General features: G+C 66.6%; 2 protein-coding genes across 3 annotated transcripts; both read left to right on the top strand.

The window, feature by feature from the left end:
• Positions 1-379: 379 nt before the first annotated feature.
• On the top strand, positions 380-14,063 carry CAD (carbamoyl-phosphate synthetase 2, aspartate transcarbamylase, and dihydroorotase). 2 transcript variants are annotated; one of them, XM_053937483.1, is made up of 45 exons: positions 380-492; positions 719-858; positions 1,825-1,954; positions 2,157-2,299; positions 2,414-2,555; positions 3,061-3,232; positions 3,305-3,490; positions 3,558-3,670; positions 3,773-3,918; positions 4,012-4,143; positions 4,364-4,597; positions 4,679-4,900; positions 5,205-5,393; positions 5,604-5,720; positions 5,800-5,941; positions 6,016-6,128; positions 6,227-6,477; positions 6,548-6,794; positions 6,905-7,003; positions 7,096-7,320; positions 7,396-7,578; positions 7,672-7,890; positions 7,966-8,133; positions 8,214-8,396; positions 8,469-8,573; positions 8,649-8,897; positions 9,096-9,177; positions 9,357-9,523; positions 9,657-9,821; positions 9,898-10,029; positions 10,107-10,308; positions 10,386-10,576; positions 10,645-10,785; positions 10,885-10,980; positions 11,050-11,188; positions 11,287-11,334; positions 11,797-11,841; positions 11,938-12,095; positions 12,182-12,256; positions 12,348-12,560; positions 12,756-12,881; positions 12,979-13,134; positions 13,214-13,315; positions 13,395-13,489; positions 13,931-14,063. In XM_053937483.1, exons 1-45 carry the CDS (start codon positions 408-410, stop codon positions 14,031-14,033), a joined length of 6,771 nt encoding a protein of 2,256 aa, XP_053793458.1. In that variant the 5' UTR covers positions 380-407; the 3' UTR covers positions 14,034-14,063. The 2 variants fall into 2 exon arrangements, with proteins under 2 accessions (XP_053793458.1, XP_053793459.1); XM_053937484.1 differs by lacking the exon at positions 11,287-11,334.
• Positions 14,046-21,617, top strand: MPV17 (mitochondrial inner membrane protein MPV17). The gene is made up of 7 exons (XM_053937486.1): positions 14,046-14,178; positions 18,444-18,559; positions 18,879-18,971; positions 19,196-19,291; positions 20,737-20,769; positions 20,917-20,969; positions 21,045-21,617. Exons 1-7 carry the CDS (start codon positions 14,106-14,108, stop codon positions 21,112-21,114), a joined length of 534 nt encoding a protein of 177 aa, XP_053793461.1. The 5' UTR covers positions 14,046-14,105; the 3' UTR covers positions 21,115-21,617.
• The last annotated feature ends 1,234 nt before the right edge of the window (positions 21,618-22,851 follow it).

Here is a 22,851-nt window from a genome sequence, read left to right on the forward strand (position 1 = left end):
AAATAGATGAAGACTACAGGACGCGTGTCTAACTATAATATCGGTAGTTGCCCGGTCCCGTCTATTCTGGGGCAGTTATCGCAGTCCACGTCCGCGGATTCCCCGTCCGGGCCCGTGGCCAGCCCGACTCCACCCGGGCTCTGGTGCTTTCCTCAGGATGCTCGCCTGCCCCAGCATCTCCCGGCCGTGCCCCGCGAGCCGGCGGCCGGGCCCTGGCTCGGTGCTTTCCTCCGAGCCCGCTGTCGCCGCGCGGAGCCCCGCGGCCGGTGCGCCAGGTACCGCCGCCCCGCCCCGGGGGCGGCCCCGGCGCGGCCCCGCCCCGGATCCTCCCGCCGCCGCTGCAGCCGGGCGGCGCGCACCCCGCTCGGCCGCCGCCGCGGAGTCGCCGGAGCGCACGTGGCGGCGCCATGGCCCGGCTGGTGCTGCAGGACGGGTCGGTGCTGCCCGGCCGCCCCTTCGGGGCCGTCGGGGCCGCCGCCGCGGGGGAAGTCGGTGAGTCTGTCCGTGGGGCCGGGCCGGCGCTGGGATGTCGTGGGGCGGCCCGAGACGGGCGCCGGCGCGGGAGGGAGAAAGAACGGGAAGGAGAGGATCCGTCCCGGCCCGGGGACTCCCTTCGCTCGGGGCCTCTCCGTGGGGCCTGTCCGGGGCGCGGGGTCGGGACCGGCCCGGCCGTGCCCGGCTCGGTGCCCCCCCCATCAGCCCATGCCATCCCCCGCAGTGTTCCAGACTGGCATGGTGGGGTACCCCGAGGCCCTCACCGACCCCTCCTACAAGGCGCAGATCCTGGTGCTTACCTACCCGCTGGTCGGTAACTACGGAGTGCCCCGGGACGAGCCCGACGCCTTCGGCCTCAGCAGGGTGAGCAGGGGCCCCGAGGGGCTGCGTGTCCTGCCGTGGTACCGCCGCGGTACCGCCGTGGTACCGCCGTGGCGGTGGCACAACGGGACGCTGCAGGGTGCCAGGGCGGCACGGGTGGCACGAGGTGCCAGGGCGGGACGATGCCAGGGCACAGCGAGTGGCACATGGTGGCACGAAGAGGTTTGACCCCGACGCTGCGGGGCCCAGGGCCGCAGTGGGGCCCGACATGGCGAGGACCGGGACCAGGCACTGGGGAGACCCCAGAGCGCTGGGATCGGGGTGTCCTCGCAGCCCGTGGGGTGCGGGGCTGTGTGTTTCCTCACCGGGGCTCTGTTGCAAGGTGGGAATCTGGAACGCCTGTGACAAGGCAGGGCTGGGGCTGGGCAAGGGGCTGCTCGAGGCCCCAGCCCCCTCCCAGCCCCTTGGCCTCCACGCCGCCCGTGCTGGGGCAGAGTCCAGCCCTGCTGCAGCCGTGCCCTGCCGGCCTCCCCGCGCCCACCCTGCAGGGTCCTGCTGTTAGCAGCCCTCTCTGGGCCTGTGCTGTGGGTCTCTGCTGTGGCCTGTGCTCCCGGGAAACAGTGCCCTGATCCCATGGCATGGGACATGCCGGCGAGGCTGAACCTCGCTGGCGAGGCTGTGGGTGGTGGGAGTGGTGCTCGGATTGTGCCGCAGCCGTGCCAAGCTGAGCGGTCCCGTGGCACGGGCCGTGTTGGTGCGTGGGCAGCGGGCTGCAGTCCAGCAGCGCTGTGCGGGCCCGGACAGCCCATTCTGGGGCTCCCTGATCCAGGGACTTTGCTGGACTTAGGCTCAGCCTCGCTGCGATAGGTGTGGGACAAGGTGGGGGCAAGTGACAGCCCAGCACTGGCAGGGCTGGTCCTGTGCTGTGGGAATGGGGTCCGTGTTCCATGGGGCTTCTCCTGGGCTGGTGACCCTCTGCCTTGCCCTGATCACCCTCTGTCCCCACAGTGGTTTGAGTCCAGCAAGATCCATGTGGCCGCGCTGGTGGTGGGCGAGTGCTCAGAGACCCCCAGCCACTGGAGCGCATCCCAGTCCCTGGACCAGTGGCTGAAGGAGCAGAACATCCCTGGGCTGGAAGGTGGGACTGGGGAGACAGCAGAGTAGGGTGGGGTGCGGGGGCTGTGGGTCTGCACGTTCTGGAACCAGACCCGTCTCTGTTGGATTTTGCCCACCTGGGGTTTGAGCCTCTGTTGGCGTTTGGGGGCGATGATGCTGCTGGGGCACAGGGTTCAGCTGGGTGGGCCGGGGCCGTGGGGTTGGGTCTCACAGCCCACTTGCAGGGGTGGATACCCGGGCGCTGACAAAGAAGATCCGTGAGAACGGGACGCTGCTGGGGAAGCTGGTGCCGGATGGGACCCCCGAGGGGAGCCTCTCCTTTGAGGACCCCAACAAGAAGCACCTGGTGCAGGAGGTGTCGCTGAAGGTGTGGTGGGGAGTCTGAGTGGGGCCGGGGGGCAGTGGAGGGGCTGTGGGGCCCCTTGCTGCTGCGGGAGGCTGGCCCCAGCAGGAGCCCGGGTGATGCACTCCCTCCCCTCAGGCACCACGGGTGTTCAACCCGGGCGGGTCCCTGCGTGTCACGGCCCTTGACTGCGGCCTGAAGAACAACCAAATACGGTGTCTGTGCAAGCGGGGGGCCGCTGTCACTGTGGTGCCCTGGAACCACCCCCTGGACCCTGCAGGTGAGATGGCAGTGGTTGGGGACAATCTGGGGTCCCACCAGGAGGGTTGGGGGGAATGGGGTCTGGCACTGTCTGCATGTTTGGTGCTGGGGACAGCAGGCACCTGTGTCCTGCTCGCTGCTGTGGGGTGGGGAGCCTTGGTGCCATCATTCCCGGCGGCTTTGGGGCTTGGGCCCTCAGTGTGGCACCACAGGAGCAGGGCCATGGGCTTGGGATGCCTTGCTGTGGTTGGCATGGGGGACCCTGGACTGTGGTATTGGTGTGGCTCGGGGCAGGGTGCACCGTGGGGGACTGGCAGGGCCTTGTTGCCACTTGGATGGGTGTTGTGGGGTCAGAACACCTTGGTTGTAACCCTGCTGGGGTGTCGGGGGAGCCGCAGGCTCAGGGTGCTTCTCTGCTGGTAGCCAGGAGTGCCTGCTGTGAGCCTGTGCAGACCCTGGGGGCCCCTCTGTAATGTTGAGGGGCTGGGGGGCCCCACTCTGACCCTGCTGCTCTCTTGACACAGACTTTGACGGGCTGTTCATCAGCAATGGCCCTGGGGACCCACAGCTCTGCCAGGAGACAGTGTCCAACCTCTGCCAGCTGCTGGATGCACCCCAGCCCAAGCCCATTTTTGGCATCTGCCTGGGACACCAGCTGCTTGCCCTGGCGCTCGGTGCCCGTACCTACAAGATGAAGTGAGTGGGGGCCCAGAGCCACCGCGGGGGTCCCGGCTGCCGGGGCTGCCTGACAGCTGTGCCGCCACGCAGGTACGGGAACCGCGGGCACAACCAGCCCTGCCTGCACGAGGACACGCAGCGCTGCTTCAGCACGGCGCAGAACCACGGCTTCGCGGTGCAGGCGGGCAGCCTCCCGCCCGGCTGGGCGCCGCTCTTCACCAACGCCAACGACGGCTCCAACGAGGGCCTCGTCCACCAGCACAAGCCCTTCTTCAGGTGTGCGTGGGGCCTGGGGTTGGGGGGCTGTGGCTGTGGGATGTGCCCTGTCTGACCCCCACCACAGTGTCCAGTTTCACCCCGAGCACTGCGCCGGCCCCACGGACCTGGAGGGTCTCTTTGATGTCTTTGTGGAGGTGGCACGGGACCTGCGGGACGGGAACAGCACCGCCCGGACAGGTGGGTGTGGGTGTGAGGGACAGCTGGGACATGGGCCAAGGGCTGCGGGACGGGGCTGTGCATGGGGGTGCCCTGTCCCCAGCGTGCCACATCTCCCCCCAGTGCGGGAGCGCTTGCGGGAGTGGCTGACCTACACCAAGGCACCCGCGGAGGACTTGGAGGCAGCCCGGCCCCGCAAGGTGCTGATCCTGGGCTCCGGTGGCCTTTCCATCGGGCAGGCAGGCGAGTTTGATTACTCGGGGTCACAGGTGAGTGCCAGCCCCAGGGCTTGGGGGCGGTAGGGGCCACAGGGGTGGCAGGGGCCCGGGGCCACCAGCAGTGACCCCTCTGCTCCCCATGAGGCCATCAAAGCACTGAAGGAGGAGAACATCCAGACGGTGCTGATCAACCCCAACATCGCCACCGTGCAGACCTCCAAGGGGCTGGCAGACAAGGTGTACTTCCTGCCCATCACCCCTGAGTACGTCACCCAGGTGAGCACCCTGGGATGCTGGCTGGGAGAGGGCGACTTGGGAATGCAGGGATGGCAGAGCTGGGGGATGAGTGTGGGGCTGGGCTGGAGGATGACCTAGAGCCTGGTGCATGTAGGGCTGCATGGGGTTGGAAGGGACTTGAGGGGCTGCACAGGGGAGAAGGCAGCTGGAAAGCACAGGACCCACCGTGGCTTCTGTCCCACCTCCCCGTGCCCCCCAGGTGATCCGGAATGAGCGGCCTGATGGGGTGCTGCTGACCTTCGGGGGGCAGACAGCCCTCAACTGTGGCGTGGAGCTGACCAAGGCGGGTGTTCTGGAGCGTTACCGTGTGCGGGTGCTGGGCACCCCTGTTGCCTCCATTGAGATGACAGAGGATCGCAAGGTCTTCGCGGAGAAGATGGAGGAGATCGGGGAGCACGTGGCGCCCAGCGAGGCTGCTGCCTCCCTGGAGCAGGTCTGGGCAGTCTGGGGGGCTGTGGGGCAGGGCAGGGTCCTGTCCTTCCTGTTCCTACCGTGACCCCAATGTTCCTTGCAGGCACAGGCTGCAGCTGAGCGTTTGGGGTACCCGGTGCTGGTGCGCTCCGCCTACGCCCTGGGGGGGCTGGGCTCCGGCTTCGCCAACAGCCGGGAGGAGCTGGTGGCTCTGGTGAGCCAGGCCTTCACCCACACCTCCCAGGTGCTGGTGGACAAGTCCCTGAAAGGCTGGAAGGAGATTGAGTACGAGGTGGTGCGAGATGCCTACAACAACTGCATCACGGTACGGGATGGAGGGAGGCCTCTGGGCTGCTGCGGAGGGACAGACGTGGGGCAGGGGCTGGGGGCTCGCACTGCACCTTGTCCCCAGGGAGGGCTCCCCAGTGCCTCCGGTGGTGCTGGCACAGCTGCTGTGGGCCACTGGGAGCTGCGCCCTGTGAACCAGAGCCCTGCACCCCTGTGCTGGGGTATCCACCCCGTGGAACACCCCGTGTATTCCAGTCCTGACTGGGCAGGGGAGGATGTAGTGGGAACTGGGAGGAGTGCACCATGGACAGCACGTGGAGCAGTGACCCCCCTATTGCCAGGTGTGCAACATGGAGAACCTGGACCCGCTGGGGATCCACACGGGCGAGTCCATTGTGGTGGCGCCCAGCCAGACCCTCAATGACACCGAGTACTTCATGCTGAGGCGCACAGCCATCAAGGTGGTGCAGCACCTGGGCATCGTGGGCGAGTGCAACATCCAGTTTGCCCTCAACCCCGAGTCAGAGCAGGTACTTGCAGCTCCCTGCGGGTTCTGCCTCCCTCTCCTGATCCCAGCCAGCTCCGCCCTGGGGGATCTGGGTCCTGCCCCAGCTGTCCCACGAGGCTGTGCCGCAGCAGGCCGCCGTGCTGCAGCATCTCTGGGACACCGTGGGTCTGGCCGTGTCACTGGCTTGGCCTGTTCCACGGCACCCACTGACCTGCCCGCCTGCTGCCCGCAGTACTACATCATCGAGATGAACGCCCGGCTCTCCCGCAGCTCGGCCCTGGCCAGCAAGGCCACTGGTTACCCGCTGGCCTACGTGGCTGCCAAACTTGCCTTGGGCATCCCCCTGCCCCTCCTCAGGTAAGGTACCACCACAGTGTGGGACAAGGTGCTGCCCTGGTGGGACGGCCCCAGCTGCTGACCCCTGTCACCTCCTCAGGAACTCCGTCACCAACTCCACCACAGCCAGCTTTGAGCCCAGCCTGGACTACTGCGTGGTGAAGATCCCGCGCTGGGACCTCAGCAAGTTCCTGCGCGTCAGCACCAAGATCGGCAGCTCCATGAAGAGCGTGGGTGAGCGCAGGGGGACAGCACTGCTGGGGCACGTGGCGCACACAGGATCCGCCTGCTCACCCCAGCTTCTGCAGGGGAGGTCATGGCCATTGGGAGGAACTTTGAGGAGGCGTTCCAGAAGGCTCTGAGGATGGTGGACGAGAACTGCGTGGGCTTTGATCACACAGTGAAGCCGGTCTCAGACATGGTGAGCGCTGGGGTTTGGATGTCTGTGCTGGCTGTGCCATTCTGGGGAGAGGGGTGGCCACCTGCCTCCCTCGGCCGCACTCAACCTTGGCCTGGCAGGAGCTGGAGACGCCAACGGACAAGAGAATCTTCGTGCTGGCAGCGGCGCTGCGGGCCGGGTACTCCATCGAGCGGCTCTATGAGCTGACCAAGATTGACCGCTGGTTCCTGCACAAGATGAAGAACATCACGGACCACGCGGTGCTGCTGGAGTCGTACCGTGGTGAGCAGGGCACCATGCCGCCCGCCGTGCTCAAGCGTGCCAAGCAGCTCGGCTTCTCTGATAAGCAGGTGGCCCTGGCCGTGCTCAGGTGAGATGGGGAGGGGACGGCCCTGTTCTGCTCCCTGCCTCGGTCCTGGCGCTCACCCGGCTCTCTGCAGCACCGAGCTGGCCGTGCGGAAGATGCGGCGCGACCTGAAGATCCTGCCAGCGGTGAAGCAGATCGACACTGTGGCAGCAGAGTGGCCAGCCCAAACCAACTACCTGTACCTGACCTACAATGGCTCTGAGCACGACCTGGCCTTCCGTGAGCCCCACGTCATGGTCATTGGCTCCGGCGTCTACCGCATCGGCAGCAGTGTCGAGTTTGACTGGTGTGCTGTTGGCTGCATCCAGGAGCTCCGCAAGGTCAGACGGGCCCCAGCACCCTGTGGAGTGAGGGGTGGGTGTCCCTGGTCAGAGAATGAGGCTGGGTAGGGGTTGGAGGCTCTGGGTTCACCTTGTCCCTCCCCCAATAGATGGGCTTCAAGACAATCATGGTGAACTACAACCCTGAGACAGTGAGCACAGATTATGACATGTGTGATCGCCTCTACTTCGACGAGATCTCCTTTGAGGTGAGGGGGCCGGGGCCCTGACAGCTGTGGGGCTGGGTGAGGCCCGCCATAGCTCTGTCCCAGCTGTGCCCCTGCCCCGCACTGTGCTGCAGGTGGTGATGGACATCTACGAGCTGGAGAACCCTGAGGGTGTGATCCTGTCCATGGGCGGGCAGCTGCCCAATAACATCGCCATGGCCCTGCACCGGCAGCAGTGCCGCATCCTGGGCACCTCCCCGGAGGCCATAGACTCGGCCGAGAACCGCTTCAAGTTCTCCCGCCTGCTCGACTCCATCGGCATCAGCCAGCCCCTCTGGAAGGAGCTCTCCAACATGGAGGTGGGGCCCAGCGAACAGGAGAGGGCTGCCCCAGGGTGCTCTCCGCGTGTGCGCTGAGCTCCGTCTCTCCCGCAGTCAGCCAAGCACTTCTGCTGCAAGGTGGGGTACCCCTGCGTCGTGCGCCCTTCCTACGTGCTGAGCGGTGCCGCCATGAACGTGGCGTACTCGGACAGCGATCTGGAGAAGTTCCTGAGCAACGCTGTGGCCGTGTCCAAGGAGCAGCCTGTTGTCATTTCCAAGTTCATCCAGGAGGCCAAGGTCCATCCGGGAGGCTGCTCCAGCCCTGGGATGCCCCCTGAAAGCCCCAGCCCGCACCCCAGGGACAGGCTGTGACCATGTTCCCGCTCACAGGAGATTGACGTGGACGCGGTGGCCTGTGACGGTGTGGTGGTGGCCATCGCCATCTCGGAGCACGTGGAGAACGCTGGGGTGCACTCGGGCGATGCCACACTGGTGACCCCCCCGCAGGACATCACCCCCAAGACACTGGAGCGCATCAAGGCCATTGTCCACGCCATTGGGCAGGAGCTGCAGGTCACAGGGCCCTTCAACCTGCAGCTCATCGCCAAGGTACTGGGGACTGCACGGCCAGGGGAGAGCAGCCCACATCCCCAGCCCTGCCTCATTCCATCCCCTCTCTCCCAGGATGACCAGCTGAAGGTGATAGAGTGCAATGTTCGTGTCTCCCGCTCCTTCCCCTTCGTCTCCAAGACCCTGGGTGTGGACTTGGTGGCTCTGGCCAGCCAGGTGATCATGGGTGAGGATGTGGAGCCTGTGGGGCTGATGACGGGCACAGGCATCGTTGGTGTCAAGGTGAGTGGGGGCCATGGGGCCAGGCTGGGGTGTGGGGACAGGCATACTCAGGCAGCCCCTGAGCATCCCCTTGCCCCCAGGTGCCCCAGTTCTCCTTCTCACGCCTGGCGGGCGCTGATGTGGTGCTGGGTGTGGAGATGACCAGCACAGGCGAGGTTGCCTGCTTTGGGGAGAACCGCTGCGAGGCGTACCTGAAGGCCATGCTCAGCACCGGCTTCAAGATCCCCAAGAAGAACATTCTGCTGACCATAGGCAGCTACAAGGTATGTGGGGTAAAACTGATGGGAGGCTGGGGTTCCCTCTCTGCCCTCTGACCCGGCCCCGGTTCGTTTCAGAACAAGAGTGAGCTGCTGCCCACGGTGCGGACGCTGGAGAACCTTGGCTACAACCTGTATGCCAGCCTCGGCACTGCCGACTTCTACACCGAGCATGGCATCAAGGTCAGGGCTGGGGGCCTGCAGGGCCAGGGCCACTCCCGGGCTGTTGCGGGGCCCTGACAGGGTCACTGCCTGCAGGTGAAGGCTGTGGACTGGCACTTCGAGGAGGCAGACAGCAGCGAGGCTGGTGCCCGGGAGACCCAGCGCAGCATCCTGGACTACCTGGCCGAGAACCACTTTGAGATGGTCATTAACCTCTCTATGCGCAACTCGGGGGGCCGCCGGCTCTCCTCCTTCGTCACCAAGGGGTACCGCACCCGGCGCCTGGCTGTCGACTACTCCGTGCCCCTCATCATCGACATCAAGTGCACGAAGCTCTTCGTAGAGGTGGGCTTGGGGCACCTGGGGACCGTGGGTGCAAGGAGGAAAGGGAGCAAAGCAGGGTTGCAGGAGTCCTGTGGGGCAGGCTGTGTGTGTGGGTGTCACTGTGCAGGGGTTGCTTTTGGGGTGCACCTCGGACAGGCATCATCACCCTGACCCCTGCTCCTGACCCTGGGTCCTGCCTCACGGCTGCTCTTCCTGCAGGCACTGGGCCAGATTGGGGCAGCCCCCCCACTGAAGATGCATGTGGACTGCATGACATCCCAGAAACTCATCCGTCTGCCAGGTGGGTGTTCAGTGGCCCCAGGGGCGCGGCACGGAACGGGGACAGCGCTGGGAGCCGGGCTGGGCACACCTGCAGGTGCTGTGGAGAGAGATGTTTCCATGCTGCGCTGGTGGGATGGCCCTCATCTCTCATGTCCCCTGTGGCCAGCAGCTGCCAGTGCTGACCCTGACACTCCCCAGGCCTGATCGATGTCCACGTCCACCTCCGTGAGCCGGGAGGCACCCACAAGGAGGACTTTGCATCAGGCACGGCAGCCGCCCTGGCCGGGGGCGTCACTATGGTGTGTGCCATGCCCAACACAAACCCTGCTGTCACCGATGCCACCTCTTTCGCCTTGGCACAGAAGGTGAGGAGCTGCTGCCAGCCTGATGCTCACATCCCCTCCTGTGCCAGCCATGGTGGGCTCACTGTCCAGGGTGAGCTCGTTGCTGGTGGCAGGACTGGTCCCACCACAGCACCCACTGCCTCTTGTCCTGCAGCTGGCTGAGGCCGGGGCCCGCTGCGATTTTGCTCTCTTCCTGGGGGCTTCCTCGGACAATGCTGGCACTCTGGGCCCCCTGGCTGGGGCAGCCGCCGGGCTCAAGATGTACCTGAACGACACCTTCTCCAGCCTGCGGATGGACGACATATCGCTGTGGATGGAGGTGAGCGGGAGGGCAGGGGCTGGCACGGGGCAGATCTGGTCCTGGCAGCGATGCCCACGAGCCCCGTTCCCCCTAGCACCTGGAGCAGTGGCCGCGGCACCTGCCCATCGTGGCACACGCAGAGCGGCAGACGGTGGCCGCCGTGCTGATGGTGGCCCAGCTGTACCAGCGCCCTGTCCACATCTGTCACGTGGCCCGCAGGGAGGAGGTGAGCAGGGCGAACTCTGGGTTCCAGGGATGGAGCACGGGGCCCTGTGGGTTCCCCACTAACCACGGCTGCCCCAGATCCTCCTCATCAAGGCGGCCAAGCAGAGGGGCATCCCGGTGACGTGCGAGGTGGCCCCGCACCACCTTTTCCTGAGCCAGGACGACCTGGGGCGCCTGGGGAAGGGCCGTGCAGCCGTGCGGCCAGAGCTGGGCACCCGCCAGGACGTGGAGGCGCTCTGGGAGAACATGGACATCATCGACTGCTTTGCCACTGACCACGGTAAGTCCCCAGGGATGGTGGCCATGGGGCGGGGAAAGCGGTGGGGACAGCCCCCGGTGACCAGCCCCATCGTGCAGCACCCCACACGCTGGAGGAGAAGCAGGGGCAGGAGCCGCCCCCCGGGTACCCTGGCCTGGAGACGATGCTGCCGCTGCTGCTGACGGCCGTCTCTGAGGGGAGACTCAGCGTGGAGGACATCGTCCAGCGCCTCTATGAGAACCCTCGCAAGATCTTCGGGCTACCAGCACAGGAGGACACCTATGTGGAGGTGTGTCCTTGCCCACCCACCCCAGGTCCAGCCCCCACCCTTCTGCCTCTGACCCGCTGTCCTGGCAGGTGGACCTGGAGCAGGAATGGATCATCCCCAGCAGCACAGTCTTCTCCAAGGCCCGTTGGACCCCCTTTGAGGGCATGCAGGTCAAGGGGACAGTGCGGAGGGTAGTCCTGCGTGGGGAGGTTGCCTACATCGATGGGCAGGTAAGGTCCTAGGTGCTTTTCTTCCTGTATTGAGGGTCACAGAGGGGGTCTCCCAATGCTGACCCCATTTCCCTAATCCCATTCCTGCCTTGGCTGCAGGTGCTGGTGCCCCCTGGCTATGGACAGGATGTGAAGAAGTGGACCTCAGGAGCTGCACTGCTGCCACATGGTGCCCCCACCAAGGAGAGTGTGAAGGTACTGGGGTGTACAGACCTGACAGGGGGTCCCTCTCTGCCCTAGCTCCAGCTTGGTCTCTCGTTTCAGACCCCTGAGCCGTCCCGGCACGTGGCTGGTGACGTGCTGCGTGGACGAGCCCCCAGCCCCCGCCGGCCCGGCCCTGGGGGTGAGGGACGCTTCCACCTCCCGCCCTGCATCCACCGAGCCCCGGACCCCGGGCTGCCAGGTAGGGGGGTGGGCGGGCAGCGGGCACGCTGCCTGGGGGCCGGGTCTGGGACCGTGGCTGGGCGGCCCCGCTGACGCCAGCCCTTGTGTCCCGTTCAGCATTCCAGAGGCTGGGAGCCGCGCACCGCCCGGGCGCCCGAGGCACCGGTAATGTCGGGGCGGGGACTCACTACTGGCACTAATGGCAGCCCATGAGTGCATCCCCTCCCCCAGGTGCCGTGCAGCCCCGGGCTGCCTGCGCTGCCCACCCTGGGCCCCTTCCGGCACCCAGCGCCAGGACTGGGCGCTGTAGGACAGGGCACGGCCATGCCGCCCTCTCCCCTCCTGCCCCAGCCTGCACGGCACCTCGGGGACCCCTCGCCGCCAGTGTGAACTGGGGGGTGGCCAGTTGGGAATTGCGGGGTGTGCAGGGAGAGGGTCACAGCAGAACGTGGGGCTTGGACTGCCTGTCTCTGGTTGACCATCACCCTGGCCTCAGGCCCATCTTGATTTCACCTGGTGTTGCCAAGTGCCAGGAGGGCTGTGCCGCACTGGCAGCACGCTGGGACAAGAGCGGGGTGTCACCTCTCCCCACAACCCCTAACAGCACTGCTCCCCTCTCCCACCCAGATGAGGACGCTCGTGAGAAGGGCAGCAGGAAGGCAGCGGAACTGGGTGAGTGCAGCAGGGGCCCACAGTGGGGATCCAGGATCCGTGGCTGGGCTCCTCAGGGCACCGCCGTGGGTTGACCAGCTACTCTCGGTGCCACAGATTCAGCGCCAGTCCAGGACAGCCACTTCCACCCACTGGGCCCTGTCCCACGCCAAGCGTCCCCTCAGCGCGCCCCCCAGACCTCCCTGGCGCTGCACGCCGCCGCCGCCCTGGTCGGGCAGCACGTCCTCTCTGTCCAGCAGTTCTCCAAGGATCAGGTGCCCAGCCGGGCGGGCGCAGGGGCTGTGGGTGCTCCGGTGCTTCCTGTGCCCCGGCTGAGCCCTGGTGCCACCTGTCCCCGCAGCTGTCCCACCTGTTCAACGTGGCACACACCCTGCGCTTGCTGGTGCAGAAGGAGCGGAGCGTGGAGATCCTCAAGGTGAGCGCGCAGCTGTCCCCTGGGCACCCCGAGGGAGCCCCGTACCAGGCGGGGTGCCAGGGCTCCCCGAGGTGACAGCCCGGCCCTGCAGGGGAAGGTGATGGCGACCATGTTCTACGAGGTGAGCACGCGGACCAGCAGCTCCTTCGCAGCAGCCATGAGCCGGCTGGGTGGCTCTGTCCTGTCCTTCTCCGAGGCCACCTCCTCGGTGCAGAAGGGCGAGTCGCTGGCTGACTCTGTGCAGACCATGTGCTGCTACGCCGACGTGCTGGTGCTGCGGCACCCCCAGCCTGGCGCCGTCGAGGTGAGAGGGGCTGAGGGAAGCTGCCTCCTCTCCCGGAGGCACTGGGGGCTCCGCCCCAAGGGCAGGGATGGTGACCTGCGCTGTGGGGCAGGGACGTGGTCCCCGGCTGGGCCGGGGTTGGGTCCTGCTGCCATGGGGCTGGCGGGAACCGTGCCCTGCCTGCGCTCACCTGCCCTGCCTTGCCGGTGCTCCCAGCTGGCCGCCAGGCACTGCCGCAAGCTGGTGATCAACGCCGGGGATGGGGTGGGGGAGCACCCCACGCAGGCGCTGCTGGACGTCTTCACCATCCGCGAGGAGCTGGGCACAGTCAACGGGATGACGGTGAGGAGCAGGGGCCAGGCGGCACGGCCGGGGGGTCCGGGCGCCCTGTGTAGGCGCTGAGGGGCCGTGGACAGGCTGGGCTGACCGCTCTCCCCAGATCACCATGGTGGGTGACCTGAAGCACGGGCGCACGGTGCACTCCCTGGCCCGCCTGCTCACCCTGTACCGCGTCAACCTGCGCTACGTGACCCCTCCGGGGCTCCGCATGCCCTCCGACATCACCAGCTTCGTGGCCTCCAGGGGCATCCAGCAGGTGAGGAGCAGGGTGGGGGGCTGGCCCCCACACGCTCTCTGGCTCTGCGGCCCCCCCTGACCTTACGGTGCTGCCACAGGAGGAGTTTGGGAGCATCGAGGAAGCGCTGCCGGACACAGATGTGCTCTACATGACCCGCATCCAGAAGGAGCGCTTCCAACGGGCCGAGGAGTACGAGGCTGTGAGTGAGGGGGTCCTGCTGCCCTCCGGGGGCCCGGGCACTGCCCTGCCCCAGCTCAGGGCTCTGCGTGTTCCCTCAGTGCTTCGGGCAGTTCATCCTCACGCCCCACATCATGACCCGGGCCAAGGAGAGGATGGTGGTGATGCACCCCCTGCCCCGTGTCAACGAGATCAGGTGGGGACAGGGGAACAGGGCTAGGGCGGCTGCAGGATACTGGGGAGGTTTGGGGGGAGTGTCTGGGAGAACGGGTATGGAATACACAGGGCAGAAGGGGGGTGCTCGGGGCACCGGTGCTGCTGGCACACCGGCCGGGCCACGGCAGCTGCGGTGTGCTGGGGGTGTCCGGGAAGGCGCCGGGGCTCAGGGGCGGGAGGACTGCGGGGTGCTGGGCAGGGCTGGGGGGAGCTCAGAGCCACGGCGGCTGCCGTGGCTGGGCTTGGGGGACAGGCGGGCTCGGGGACCCCGGGGCGGGCTCGGGGACCCCGGGGCGGGCTCGGGGACCCCGGGGCGGGCTCGGGGACCCCGGGGCGGGCTCGGGGACCCCGGGGCGGGCTCGGGGACCCCGGGGCGGGCTCGGGGACCCGGACGGTGCCCGCTGATGACGTCATTCCGCAGCGTGGAGGTGGACTCGGACCCGCGCGCCGCGTACTTCCGGCAGGCGGAGAACGGGATGTACATCCGCATGGCGCTGCTGGCCACGGTGCTGGGCCGCTACTGACCAATAAACGCTCTCGGTCGCGACACGGCATCGCGCCGCGACACGCGTCACCGCGCCGCGACGCGCGGGACCATGGCGGCGCTGTGGAGGGGCTGCGGGCGGCTGCTGGCGCGGCGGCCCGGGGCGGCGCAGGCGCTCACAGCCGGTAAGGGACGGGCCGGGCCCCCGCGGCGGCCGCGCCCCGAGACCCCCGGCCCCGCACGCAGCCCTTCCTGCCCGGAGCGCGGCCCCCGGCGCTGCCGGCACACGGCCGCGCTCCCCGGGCCCCGGCACACAGGCTGCCCCTGCACAAGCCCCTCCGCCCGCGCACGGCCCCGCAGCCCCTCGCCCCGCTGTGTGGGCACCGTCACCGCGCAGGAGGCAGGGCAGGGGCGCTCCAGCGCCTCAGGGGTCTGCCTTAGGGGCACCCCCGTGCTGGCACGCCCCGGGCTCAGCAGGGACCCCCGTGTGTCACACCAGGGTCAGAGCCCTGGCCCGCTCCCGGCTCAGGACGTCTCTGTCAGGGGTCTGTGCTGCAGCCAGAGCGCTCGTGGGGACAGTAAGGAAGCGCAGCCCTCACCCCCAGACCTGGGGGGACACTGTCCCGGGGCCCCCTCACCTGGAGGGGACGGGTGCTGAGCTGCGGCGCTGGGAATTCACCGGGGCTCAGCTCCTCCGCGTTTGCCGGCACTCAGCGGTGAAGGCACAGAGGTGCTGCCTGAGGAGAGGCTCCCGGGGCTCTGCAAGGGGGTTGAATCTCCCTAACGCTGCTGCTGCTTGCAGGGCCGTGAGGTGCCATGAATCTGCCCTGCTGCTGGCTCGTACCTCTTCTGCTCCGAGGATTTGCAGCCCTGGGGCACCAGGCAGCTCTGCCCCCCTCCTCTGCTCCCTCCCCCCAGCCCCCCTGAGGCTGACGCTGGTGGTGGGAGAGCGTGTCCTGCTGGTTCCGCGTGTTCTCGGGGCTGTGTGGTGGCTGTGCTGCGCTGATGGGTGGGAGCTGGGGGTCCCTGCGTGCTCCTTGCAGCCTCCCCCCTGTCACCACCACTTCGCCCCTGCCCTGCCACTGCTGCCCCTGCCCTCCTGCTCCCACCAGCCCAGGATGCTGGCAAAGCACAACCCCGGGGTCTGGGGGTGCCCTGCTGAGCTGGGGGCTCCCCTGGCTGTGCAGTCACTGGCCCTCAGCCCTGATGGCCGCGGGGGGGTGGCACGGTGCCCCCCCTGCCTGGCTGCTGGGGCCCTGCCAGGCCGCTTAACTGTTCCTGCTGTTATTTTTATCGATGTCATGGAGTCTATTGCTGGCAGCACGTCCCCCTGTGCTTGGCGGGAGGCCAGTGTGGAGCTGGGAGGGGCTCCCCAGGGCTGGCCCTGCCCGCCGTGGCCCCGGGCTGGCTCCTGGGCTCTGCTCTGCCTCTTGCTGCTTCAGGAGCTGTGACACAGCCCCTGCCCCGGGGCTCTGTCAGCCTGCAGGGCTGCGGGGCTGAGCCGTGGCAGGCACGGCCCTCTGTGGGTGCTGGGCTGCTGCTGGATGTGGTTCCACCAGCTCAGGAGTTTCTGCCCTCGGGCTGGGCTCTCCTTGCTGCGGCGGGTGCCCAGCTCCAGCCAGGGGTGCGTGAACGCTGCTGCTCTCCTCGGAGCTTCCACATCATGGCCGGGCTCAGCCCCTCAACTGCTGCCCGTGCAGTGGTCCGTGCGGCTTCCCGGGTCCTGTGCCCTGTGCCAGGTCCACCCCAGCCTCCAGCCCTGCCTTCTCTTGCTGCTCCCAGAGACCCCAGTGCTGCCTGCCAGCTGGGGCCAGGCCAGGGAGCTGCTGGCAGCTGGCCGTGCCCACTGTGCCCAGCCACACTTGCTGGCCGAGCTGCGCTCCGAGGGCTCCGGGGTCAGGCATGGCTTTGCCTCCTGCATCCTGGGCGCTGGGCCAGGCTGTCAGCAGGGCCTGGACACAGTGGGCAGTAGCACGTGCCTGCAGCTGTGACCCTCCTGTCCCTCTCTGCCTGTGGAGAGCAGTCCTCTGCTCCTGCCCTGGCCATGCCATGGCCATGAAGACGGTGCCCTGCTTAGCTTTGGGCCCCATTCAGAGTGCTCTGGTCACAAGAACATCAACCTGGGGGTTGGCTGGGCACCCTGGGCACCAGGTTTGGCTGGGATGAAAGCTCCAGCCCTGCACAGGAGCTGTGGCTGGGCTGTGCCGGTGGCACCCTGGGCAGGCACTGTTGCCAGAGTCATTGCAGGGGGCTGGATCTGGCTGCATCCCCAGGCCCAGGAAGGGATGCACAGACGGGTCTGTCCCTCCCGGCACAGCCTCATCACTTCTGGGCACTGTACCCAGAGCCTTTGGCACTGGATGAGTAACAGCGGTGCCTGCTGTGTTCTGCATGAGCGCCGTGCCCCTGCACCCAGCTCCAGGGAGTGCTGTTCTAGGGGAATGCAGCTCTGGGGAGTGCAGCTGCTGGGAATGCAGCTCCGGGGAGTGCAGCTGCCGGGAATGCAGCTCCCGGGAGTGCAGCTCTGGGGAATGCAGCTCCGGGGAGTGCAGCTCTGGGGAATGCAGCTGCTGGGAATGCAGCTCCGGGGAGTGCAGCTGCTGGGAATGCAGCTCCGGGGAGTGCAGCTCTGGGGAATGCAGCTCCGGGGAGTGCAGCTCTGGGGAATGCAGCTGCTGGGAGTGCAGCTGCTGGGAATGCAGCTCCGGGGAGTGCAGCTCTGGGGAGTGCAGCTGCTGGGAGTGCAGCTCCAGGGAGTGCAGCTCTAGGGAATGCAGCTCTGGGGAATGCAGCTCCGGGGAGTGCAGCTGCTGGGAATGCAGCTCCGGGGAGTGCAGCTCCGGGGAATGGAGCTCCGGGGAGTGCAGCTGCTGGGAATGCAGCTCCGGGGAATGCAGCTGCCGGGAGTGCAGCTGCCGGGAGTGCAGCTCTGGGGAGTGCAGCTGCTGGGAATGCAGCTCCGGGGAATGCAGCTGCCGGGAGTGCAGCTCTGGGGAGTGCAGCTCCGGGGAGTGCAGCTGCTGGGAATGCAGCTCCGGGGAGTGCAGCTCCGGGGAGTGCAGGTCCGGGGAGTGCAGCTGCTGGGGAATGCAGCTGCCGGGAGTGCAGCTGCTGGGAGTGCAGCTCTGGGGAGTGCAGCTGCTGGGAGTGCAGCTCCGGGGAGTGCAGCTCCGGGGAGTGCAGCTCTGGGGAATGCAGCTCCGGGGAGTGCAGCTGCTGGGAATGCAGCTGCCGGGAGTGCAGCTCTGGGGAGTGCAGCTCCGGGGAGTGCTGCCATGCAAGCAGCCGCTGCTCTGGCTGTGCTGTGCTGGAGTCCAGCGCCTGCCTCCACCCCCTGCCCGGTCCTGTTGTGGCCCGTCAGCTGGTGGGGCTGCTCTGCCATCATGGGGGTGTGTGGGGTCTCTCGAGGCTGGGGGACAGACCCTCAGATCCTGGGGCTGGTCTGGGATGGGAGATGGAGCCTGTGGAGCAGCAGGTGGTGCTGCTGGGAGTGCAGCAGCTCTGTGGGGCTGCAGAGCCTGGGCCGGCCCTGCGGGTGAGCTTCAGGGACCACATGCCATGGTGTGGGGACAGGGAGCTGGGCCCGTGTCCATGAGGGACCACCGACGAAGTCCCTGGGGCAGGGCTGGTACCGAGCTGCTCATGGCTGGGGCTGTTGGGGCAGGGGCTGCTGGGGCTGGCGCCTGTCAGGCTGAGGGTTTGCTGGGCTCAGGGCTTCCGAGGACGGAGCAGAGCGGCAGTGGGGCTGGAGACCTGCCAGGGAACCGTCCCAGGGGAGTGGGGAGAGGGAGCAGGAGCCGCCAGGGCCGGGGGAGCAGCTGGAGGGGGCAGCACTGGGCCAGCTGAGTTGCGTCGAAGGGGTCAGGGGTGTAGGATGGAGCAGGAGCTGCCAGAGACCCAGCCGGGCAGCTCCCCACCGGGGACACTGATCAAGAAACAGGGCCAGGAGCTGTGCCAGCAGCCAGCTGTGGCAAGGGGCTGGGGCAGCAGGGAGCACGTTCTGCCCATCCTGGCTGGTGGGGGATGCAGGCAGAGAGCTGATCTCCAGGGAGGGGATCACAGTCGCCAGAGCCTGCCCGGTGTCCAGGGAGAGATTTGGGGGTGCTGTGGGAAAGGCTGCGGTGGAGATCATGGGCAGCAGCAGCAGCTGGGCAGGCTCTGCTCTGCTCTGGGAGCACCGTGGAGCCTGGGTGACAGGTCTGCCCCATGTCCGGGTCACAGGGAGGAGGTGCAGCTGGGACCGTTCTGACCAGAGATGCTGCGGTGAGAGCCCTGAGGCTCTTGGCAGAGCGGGGCGCCTGTGCCGTGGGGTTTGGTGCAGGCTGGGGAGCTGCAGCTGGGACAGAGCTGGCAGGGCTGGAACAGGCTCAGGCATCCTGGGGCAGGGGGCCCAGCTGCGGGCAGGTCACACGGGGGTCTGACCTGCCTAAATGGGCTGTGCTGGTTGCAGGGGCCCTCATGGGAGCTGGGGATGTGATTGCACAGCAGCTGGTGGAGCAGCGGGGGCTGCACGGGCACCACTGCCCCCGCACCCTGAAAATGATGGCCATTGGCCTCTGCTTTGTGGTGAGTGGGGATGGGATGGGATGGGATGGGATGGGATGGGATGGGATGGATGGGATGGGATGGGATGGGATGGGATGGGATGGGATGGCTCCTTCAGCAGGGTGGGACTGTGGTGGTGGACTGTGAGTTGGGCGATCCTGGTGCCACCTCCAGCAGCCATGGGCAGGGCCAGTTCTATGGAGCAGGAGCAGCATAGGATGAGCTTGTCTTTGTGGTCCAGAGCTGGAGCAGGGCCAGGTAACCTGCCCTGGAGGCCCCCAGCCCTGACCCCTGTGACCAGTGAAGGCAGATGATGCTCTTCACCCCCTGGCTCCTGCAGGGCCCTGTTGTGGGCAGCTGGTACAGGATCCTGGATTGGCTCATCCCAGGGAATACAAAAGTTGTGGCTGTGAAGAAGGTGATCCTGGACCAGGTTGGTGTGACATGGGTGAGGGTGTTGTGTGGGACTGGGGCAGTGGGGACAGGACAGTCCCTGTGGCAAGTTTCCAGCGTGCTCTGGGAGCCCAGTGCCTGAGCTGGGCCCAGCCTCACTGCCGTGGAGGGCTGGGGTGGGCATTTTGGCAGAGGCTGCCCATGGCCAGGCTGGCTCCAAGCACCACAAGCTCCTCAGCATCAGCCGGGGCTCCTCTCTCGCAGGGGGGTTTCGCTCCGTGCTTCCTTGGCTGCTTCCTGGCTGTCACAGGGGCCACGAACGGGCTGTCGGTGCAGGAGAACTGGTCCAAGATCCAGCAGGTATGTGCTGCTGCCCTGGGCACCTGTGGGGCCCTGGCAGCTCCTCCCTGTGTGCTGGCCCTGACAGCTGCTCCCATTTGGGTCCCATGGCCCTAGGCATTTTGGGTGCCCAGTGCTGCCAGTCCAAGTTCTGGTGCCAGGGCCAGTTCCTCTGGCATGGGTGTCCTGTGGGCGAGTACTGGGGTCCCACCTGGGCCAGACACGGGTGCCATGGGCGTGCTGTCCAGCCCTGCTCCTGGCTGGGTCTCCAGAGCAATTACCGAGATGACTCCCATTAACAGTAATTGCTGGAAACCAGTGTGAACACTGAGTCAGCGTGTCCAGTGTGAGTCACTGGGGAGTGGGTGCCCACCTGCCACAGGATGAGGCACACTGGGGTGGTCGCGTGGCTGCCAGGAGCGGCAGCACCAGCCTCTCTCGCTGCTGCTGCCCGAGCTGCCTGTGAATGGCCCCAGCCTGGCTGGAGCTCTGCCTGAGTGCCACCACCCAGGGTTCATTCTTCTGCGTGGGGGCACCCAGTCACCAGCCTGCTCCACACTGGCCTGCCAGCACGTGCCCCTCATCCTGCCCCAGAGTGCAGGAAGGAGATCCCGGGGCAGGATCACATCACCTCTGCTTTCATCAGGCTCTATGCAAACCACAGCCGGAGCACGGGGTGCTCCAAGGCACCCTAAGGGCACACGTGAGCAGATCATGGGCACACACAGCACTCTTGAGTGCTCCCATCCATCTTCCCCTGCTGCATCCTGACCAGCTCATACCATGGATCTTGCCTTGCAGGGAATCCTGCCGTGCTTGGTGATTCGTGTGAGCTGTGGCTCCCAAATGGGAGCCCTGGCCTGGCAGGGGGTGATGGGCTGGGGGTGGGCAGCAGCGCTGGCAGCACCTTCACCCCCTGGCTTGGGGCGCATCCGCCTCTCCCCACGCAGAGGAAGCGTCAGCAGAGCATCCATCACCCCGCGCCCGCTCACCCCGTCCTGGGCTGCTGGCCAGCGCCAGGAGGAGCCCGGCCTCCTGGCTGAGTCACGGCCAAGCTGCAGGAGGGACTTGTCCTGCTGCCACGGGACAGGGATGCGACACGGCCGAGGCTGTGGCACGAGGACAAGGCAGCACCTCGGGCTTCCAGAGCAGTTGCCCCAGCTCCTCTCCATTTCTGCTGTGTGGTGCCCAGGAGGGGCCTGGGGGAGCACTGAGCTGGAAAGGGGCTCACAGCCCACACTGGGGAGGCCAAGCCATGGGCCCATGTGCCCTGGCTATGGCACACAGCGCTCTCAGTGGGGATGGTTCTGGTCACCCTCTCCCTGCCGCCCTCATGGCTGTGGGAAGACATGGGCAGGGCTGCAGGGGCTCCGTGCCCAGCAGTGCAGAGGACTCCAGTGTGGAGTTGGGGGACCAGTGGCAAGGATGGGGCCCCTCTGCGTGCTCACACCTCCTTTTTCTTCCAGGACTACATGGATGCCCTGATGACCAATTACTGTGTGAGTGCTGGCACATCTGTGTCCCTGTCCTGTCTCCTCCATGGGGCTGCCGTGGGCTCTGTGGGACAGCCTGAGTGCCAGGCAGGGGTGGGTGTGGGACAGGGACCCTGGCAGGGCTCCTCATCACTCCTCCCCTTCTCTGCCCAGATCTGGCCGCCCGTGCAAATTGCGAACTTCTACTTTGTGCCTCTGCAGCACAGGTAGTGTTGCGGCCCCAGTGCCCAGTCCCTGCCCCCTGAGCCGGCAGCTGCAGACCCTGTCCCCTCTGTCTCCAGGCTGGCTGTTGTCCAGTGTGTTGCCATCGTCTGGAACTGCTACCTGTCCTGGAAAGCGAATCGGATGTGAGGCACGAGCCGTGTCCCGTGCCTGTGCCCAGCCTGTGCGCTCCTGACCCCACCACAGCTCAGAGCCCTGGCCGTGGGCACGCGTGGCCGCGGGCTGACTGGGACACACAGGGTCCTGCAGCAGCCATCCCGCTCTTTTCTCAGGGGAATGCCATCCCCTATGGCCACAGCCCCCACTGCCCCAGGGAGAAGATGGTGCCAGGACAGGCCTGGATCTGCTCTAGCCATGCTGTGCAGCAACTCTGCCCACGATGCTCTCTGTCTGTGCTCAGCCATTTCCGAGCCCTGCACACAGGGTGCTCCTGCCCTGAGCATCACTCTGACCTTCCCCATGGCACATCCCAAGGGAAAAGAGGAGTGGAAATGGAGCAGGGCTGGCCCTGGGCTGGCTGTGCCATGGGCACAGAGCTGGGGTCACTGCAGGCTGGGGATGCTCTCCCCGAAAACAGGGTTTGCTGTGGCTCTGCTGTGGACAGTCAAAGCATCAATAAACAGTGGTCTTCACTTTTGATTCCCATGGCCCTGGGGCTTGTGGCCCAGCATGCCCCCAGGCTCTCAAGATGCTGTTCCAGAGCAACCGTTCTGTTATGGATCAACGGGTCCACTCTGCCTCATCTCAAGGCACTGAGCATGGGGCTAGGGACTGCAGGCTGGGGTGGTCTGCCCCACTGGCTAGAGAAGGGACTCTGACAGAGGGTGGATGGTGGTTTAGGGGGTCATCAGGTCCTACTGAAGCTGTTCCATGGGCTGTGATGGTGCATCCACAGCTGCAGAGCAGTGAAACAAGGTCGATGGAGCCAAAGTCCTGATGCTGGGTGCAGAGTCTCCCCAGGGTCAGGGCTTGCTTGGTCCAGGGTTTGTGCATCCAGGGAGGGTTCAGAAAGGGTTGAGGGTAGTGCTGGAGCTGGGTCTGGGCCAGGGCCACAATCCACCTGCGCATGTCTGAGACAAGCCTGCCTGTCATGCCAGAGAGAAGCCCCATGGAGCTGCCACTGCCTGCGCTGCTGCCCCTGGGGGTGTGTGTCCATGCTCACCCTGCAGTGGCAGTGAGCACACACAGTGTCCCACACACACAGTGTCCAGCTCCCACAGTGTTCCTGCCCAGCACATCCTGACCAGTGGCTCCAAGTGGAGCTGGTGGCACCACAGGAGTTCCTCTCACCTCTGTGGAGCCCTGAGCCCTGGCCCCCTCACCTGCACCACTGCAGCCTCACACAGCAGGACAGAGCCATCCCCGTGCTGCCAGCAGCACCTGGGCTCTGCCAGCGTGGCCTTCATGGAGGGTGTTCACTGTCTGTCCTCCACCCTCATCCTCCCCACGGTCTGGTTCTGTGCTGACCCCTGCTTTGGGGCTGCTCCAGCTGGGTGGGTACAACCTGGAACACAGAGGAGGCAAATCCTGCACAGGCCTGAGGGGTGAGGCAGGGCACAGGAGGGGCTGCAGCTGCAGCCCTCTTCCCCCCCAGCAGTGCTCAGTGGAGCAGCACAGGACTGGGGCCAGGTGATGGGGCCATGCACGGACGGCACCAGTACTTGGGGAGCCTCGGGTTCTGTGTGGGGCTCAGGCCCTCTACAGCCACTGGGGTGGGTGCTGTGGGTGGCAGGAATTTGCAGCTCTGAGGTGCTGAGCCTCTTGCAGCTCCCTCTGGGGGTGCAGGAGGCTCTCGCTGTCAGCAATGAGAGAACTGCGAGCATGGCAAGAGCCACGTGGAATGAGCCACTTGTCCCCAGGAGCAGC

Source organism: Vidua chalybeata, chromosome 3 (assembly GCF_026979565.1).
Source record: "Vidua chalybeata isolate OUT-0048 chromosome 3, bVidCha1 merged haplotype, whole genome shotgun sequence".
Lineage (NCBI taxonomy): Eukaryota > Metazoa > Chordata > Aves > Passeriformes > Viduidae > Vidua > Vidua chalybeata.

What these genes read in the sequence shown, in the direction of transcription:
- CAD (XM_053937483.1), top strand. Translation starts at nt 408, where the DNA reads ATGGCCCGGCTGGTGCTGCAGGACGGGTCGGTGCTGCCCGGCCGCCCC. An exon ending in CTGCTGCCTCCCTGGAGCAG is followed by an intron (nt 4,598 to 4,678) that starts GTCTGGGCAGTC and finishes TGTTCCTTGCAG; the next exon opens with GCACAGGCTGCAGCTGAGCG. An exon ending in CTTTCGCCTTGGCACAGAAG is followed by an intron (nt 9,524 to 9,656) that starts GTGAGGAGCTGC and finishes CTTGTCCTGCAG; the next exon opens with CTGGCTGAGGCCGGGGCCCG.
- MPV17 (XM_053937486.1), top strand. Translation starts at nt 14,106, where the DNA reads ATGGCGGCGCTGTGGAGGGGCTGCGGGCGGCTGCTGGCGCGGCGGCCC. An exon ending in GGCGCAGGCGCTCACAGCCG is followed by an intron (nt 14,179 to 18,443) that starts GTAAGGGACGGG and finishes TGCTGGTTGCAG; the next exon opens with GGGCCCTCATGGGAGCTGGG. An exon ending in ACTGGTCCAAGATCCAGCAG is followed by an intron (nt 19,292 to 20,736) that starts GTATGTGCTGCT and finishes TTTTTCTTCCAG; the next exon opens with GACTACATGGATGCCCTGAT.